Consider the following 4,947-nt stretch of genomic DNA (forward strand, 5'->3'; position numbering starts at 1 on the left):
AAAATCGTTTCCACATTTATGACCAGTTAAAAATAATAAACTACAACGCAAGAATATTCTGTAACACAATAGAAACACACACGTTACCAAAACCACCCATTTTACAGCTGGTTTGTTCTGAGTTTGAACTTTAACGATCCGATGATTAAAATTCAATCGCCTGGCTACAGTGCGATCTTTAGAGTTCAGATTGTAAACAACAAAAAAACATGGATGTCAAAAAGATTAGCATCAAGCACAAGATTTTTTCGAAAAACAAATACAAGTAGCCGACGATGGTCATCGCATGTTCGAATGAATTGAGTCTAATCGACAATAAAGAAAAAGTAAGAGTGAAAAGAAAAGGAATTCACGAAGATGTAAAAACCATTTGAATGAGACGGCGGCGCTTCATCAATGTCAAGTATTTCAAAGGTTTCCCACGGCAATTTATCCATTTACAACTATCGTGAGGATGCAGAGGAACCAGCCGAAGATCCAAAACCACAATTTCATTGAATTTCTAGTTTAAGAAAATTTTAAGCAAGAACGTTTTAGGCAAAAAGAATTGTTTATATAAGGGTTTTATAAAACCGTCTCGCTTCCATCAGCTCCTAAAATTTACTTGGGACAATGGATAATGTTTAGTTAAGTCGCATTCAAGGCTGCAAACATTTCAATCGGTAACTTTATCCGAAATTTCACTCGCTATCTGCGTGTAATAATATACATGAAAAAATTACGCGCGTCTGATTGGCTGAAACAAGTCCATTTTTCATGTAAAACGAGTGCAAAGTTGTAACACGAATGCAATTTTGTTGTCTTTGAAAACTTTACTTGTGCTTACTAACACCAAATTGCACTCGAAATCATGTTGTTATTTATACTTAAAACATACACGAAAAATATACGCGCTTCTGATTGGCTGAAACCGAGTGCATTTGTCATGTAACACTGGCGCAAAGCTGGAACATCTCTGGATATCTAACACTTTAATGGAGAAAGTTATGCGAGCACGCCATCATTATTATTACTTCGGCGCGGGCTTTTCTTTGCCCGCCGAGAAGTAAAAGGCCTTAAGCAACGCGAGCCAGCCAGAAGTCTGAAAGGGGCCTGGCACTGGTAACCTCATTACCAGGCCCAAGGCAAACTTCTCCCCGACTCTTCTCAAATCTTACGGCGGCAATTTTATTTATAATAGGGGGTTACCGTGCAAATAAAGGCAAAATCGGGATTGTAGCGCTGATATGGTAACCATTTATGTCATGAGAAAAAAATAACCTCAAAACGTTAAAAACAATTTGATAATATTCTGATACCAATTTTCAAAGGAACATGACAAAAGTGTGTTTGTGTCGATATATTACAGAATATTTGTTTAAAGTTATCAAAATCATCTTCAGCTACCCTAATTTTAAAACTCTGAGCACGATGAACTGTCTATATTTTTGAAATAAGTTTAAAAATGAAAATAGGAACTGAACAAGGAAATTAGCAATCAACACAACAACAATGAACGAACAAATTTCTCGCTGCTGCCTCAGGAGTTACTTGGTTCAATGAAAACTGTCATGGCGGCTACGAATGGGAACGATTTCGTCTTACAGTGTACGTGCTGTATTTTCTAATAAGTTCCCGGCTCCCCTCTACATGTCACTGTAATTTAATGTTCAACTGTAACAACAATAACAAGAACACTGTATTTCAATCCATTATGTAGTAATGCATAAGTTATTACCTTGGCAATAGTCGGGACAGAGTTTCATTCATCAATTCGCGCCGTCGAAATTTTCAATACTTTGATATGCAGATTTAAAGAAACAGTCTCCGCTCTCGGCAGACTGACGATAACCAAACTAATAAGGTCGAAATGATCTCTTTCTTGGCCGCAAACTGGCTGAAAAAGACGCTGAATTTCTTTTTTTTTAGTTCGTAAGCTCTTTCCACGTGTAAGACTTATAGCAAATTCATGAATTTTAATTTTTTTAAAATGATTTGTAATTCAAATGAGTTTTCCGACTTTGAACGACGGGTTGAGTACCAACGAAGAGCTTTTCGGTTAGTTTTGTACAATCGCGAGCAATAATTGGCTATTTTTAAGACTCTAATAAAGAGGTGAAAATATCGTTGCACGCTTAGCAATACAAAAACTTGCTTGTAGATAACTCTTCAGTTATTAAGATCGTTGTCCAGATTTAAATTAGACAGCGCACGAACAGTAGCCTTCCGAGAAGCCACTGCTAAATTCCAAATTATCTCATTATTATTTCTATTTTATTTTATTAACTAACTCGCTCGATCTTCCTGGAATCGCGATATTTCTTTTAGATTCCCTTGCAATTTTGCGAAGAGGTCTCTCCTTTATTTCAAATTGCACTTGTCTCGGCGAAGAGAATTACGGTCGAAGGAATAGGTGTATTTTTTCCAATTTTTGGTAAAGGGTTAAATGAACAGAAAAAAGAAAGGGAAAGGAGAAAGAAACGTGCAGTCGAGCATCAACTAACAACCTCGCGCTCATCCTTACGAGGGTAATTTCTTTCGGGGTACCAGCGGACGACCTGTACGCTTTTCTCACCTCTCAAGAGAATATCAACTGTTGACTTACTCACTTGACTTCTCTGTAACCAAAATTGGCACCAAGAGACTGGTCGTCATTTATCCCCTGTGGGGGGAGGGAGAGGAGGCTGGACGATGCAGATGGCTACAATGGTCATTAGCGAGGCTACAAACATGAAGATTGCCGCGCGTAAGGCTGCCTTGCAAAATCTTTGTCATAGATCAATAATAAAACTAAGCAAGAACTTGGTTTAGGTCAAGTTTTTTCAAGGGATTGTTAAGGGTCGAAAGTTCCCGAAGCACGACCTCTATCAAGGAACTGACGGATACTATGCCTACGAAATGTTTGGCACAGCTCTCTGTCAACGTTAAGACTCTAACCGTATTTTGTATGGTATCGTCGGATTGAACTACGCGTGGATCAAGCGATCTGTTGCAGAACCGGACACATCAATTGACAAGGAATATGATATGTTTTTACTCTTTTTATTTTATTATGCAAGGCAAGCTCATAATTTTAAGAACCAGATGTTTCTTACATCAAAATACAAGTCAGCTTCAATGGTTTACGAAAAAACATTACTCCAACGTAAATTTTGTTGCAAATTAAAGTTAAGAATTTCAAAGGTTTCAAAGCGTGGAGTGCATTTGGTTGTAAGGTTGCAGAAAAAGCGGGGAGGAACAGCGATCATCCCAACTGCCAAATCAGCCGCCGCTTAAGAAACGACAAATGCTTTGGTTTTGGTGCGAAGCTGACGTTTACTGCAGACGAGGAAGATGACAATTCCATTTACAACCATCGTAGTGATGTAGAAGGACCAGCCGAGAACCAAAAGCCATGTTTCCATCGAATTTCTTTTTAATGGCTGTCTTTAACTACTCTGTTGTTCTTGCGTCGGAACTATTCTGTTGTTTATTAACGACGCCTTTTGAAGAGAAGCCTTTTACATTCTCGTTTTATATCTCTTTTGAAAAAAGCGTAAACTAAAGGGTTTACACCAGAGTTAACAACTTCTAGAGGTATTTTGAAATAATGATCGTTACATGATTGATTGTCAGTTATATATAATAAACTACAACGCATCATTATTCCGTAACACGATAGAAACACACACGTTATTAGAGCCACCCATTTTACCACTGACACCTTGTTCTGAGTTTTAGCTCTAAATATCGGTTGATTAAACCGCAATTGCTTAGCTAAATTGCGATCTCTAGAGTTCAGGTTGTAAACAACAAGAAACATGGATGCAAGAAAAAAGATTAGAATTACACACAAGGTTACTTCGAAAAGCAAATATAAGTAGCCGCCTATAGTCCTGGCACGATCGATTGCACTAAATTCAATCGACACAAAAGTAAGAGTGAAAAGAAAAGGAATTCCCCAAGATGTTAGAACCATTTGAATGACTCGACGGCGCGTCATAAAAGTCAAGTATTTCAAAGGTTTCACAACAGCAACATAACGTTCCAGTACTAAACTAACCAAGTTTGTTCCGGAGGTGTAAATAGTGAACCCCCTTACAAATGTCACAATTAATCCCTCTTTTGAGCGTGGACTGCATTCAGTTGTGAGGCTGCAGAAAAAGTGTGAAGGAACAGCAAGCATTCCAACACCAAAGTCAGCCACTGCTAAAGACACGATGAATGTGTTGGTTTTGGTGCGAAGCTGACGTTTACTGCAGACGAGGAAGATGACAAATCCATTTACAACCATTGTGAGAATGCTGAGGAACCAGCCGAGAACCCAAAACCATGTTTCCATAGAACTTCTTCTAGATGGCTGTCTAGGACTTTTTAGTTGCTTTCTTCGGTCAAGCCAAAAGTTTTTTGAAAGGTTTTAAGGATGAAAAATTGTGTTTATATATAGTTTTTAATCAACCATCCGGCCCCATCTGACCTGCGTAAAAGTTAATTAGGCCAATATCTATTGTTTACTTATGTCATCTTTAAGTCATATTGAAGGCTGCAAACATCCATCACTTTTTAAGGTTTCTGTCAGACGCTTTGTGCACGGAGTTAAGTGGTTATTTTTCCAAAATTTCAATTTCCATCTCCGTGTAATTTGTGCTGTTATCGACAGCTTGTTCTACGTCAGTTGAAACCAAATAGCTCGTTTTCATACTCGTTTTAAAGGTCATTATGTGCAAGACTTGTGGGTCAAGTGCGTCACTTTTCTTAAAAAAATTGTTTGCTAAACACACATGCAGAAATTAAGAGCATTTTACAAAGACTTATCAAGAAAACGTAACATTGTTAAATTTCCTGAAAGCGTTTGCCTTTGACAATCTCTCTCGACATACGACCGATGGATTACGTGATTTGAATACTTGTCAAGTAATTCATTTTTTGTCCAACGAAGATCTTCCTTGACGAACATCTCCAAGATAATTTTTTATGGAAGAGAAAAGT

At 37.9% G+C, this 4,947-nt stretch overlaps 1 protein-coding gene across 1 annotated transcript; it reads right to left on the reverse strand.

Annotated features, from left to right (window-relative positions):
* Positions 1-3,164: 3,164 nt before the first annotated feature.
* On the reverse strand, positions 3,165-4,300 carry LOC149045912 (adenosine receptor A2b-like). Its single transcript, XM_089208286.1, has one exon. The coding sequence runs from the start codon at positions 4,298-4,300 to the stop codon at positions 3,452-3,454; it is 849 nt and encodes a 282-aa protein (XP_089064412.1). The 3' UTR covers positions 3,165-3,451.
* Positions 4,301-4,947: the final 647 nt, after the last annotated feature.

The sequence above is a fragment of the Pocillopora damicornis genome, chromosome 5 (genome assembly GCF_964200805.1).
Source record: "Pocillopora damicornis chromosome 5, jaPocDami1.2, whole genome shotgun sequence".
Lineage (NCBI taxonomy): Eukaryota > Metazoa > Cnidaria > Anthozoa > Scleractinia > Pocilloporidae > Pocillopora > Pocillopora damicornis.

Bases quoted from the DNA above. Each gene is read 5' to 3' on its own strand.
- LOC149045912 (XM_089208286.1), bottom strand. From the start codon at position 4,300: ATGGAAACATGGTTTTGGGTTCTCGGCTGGTTCCTCAGCATTCTCACA.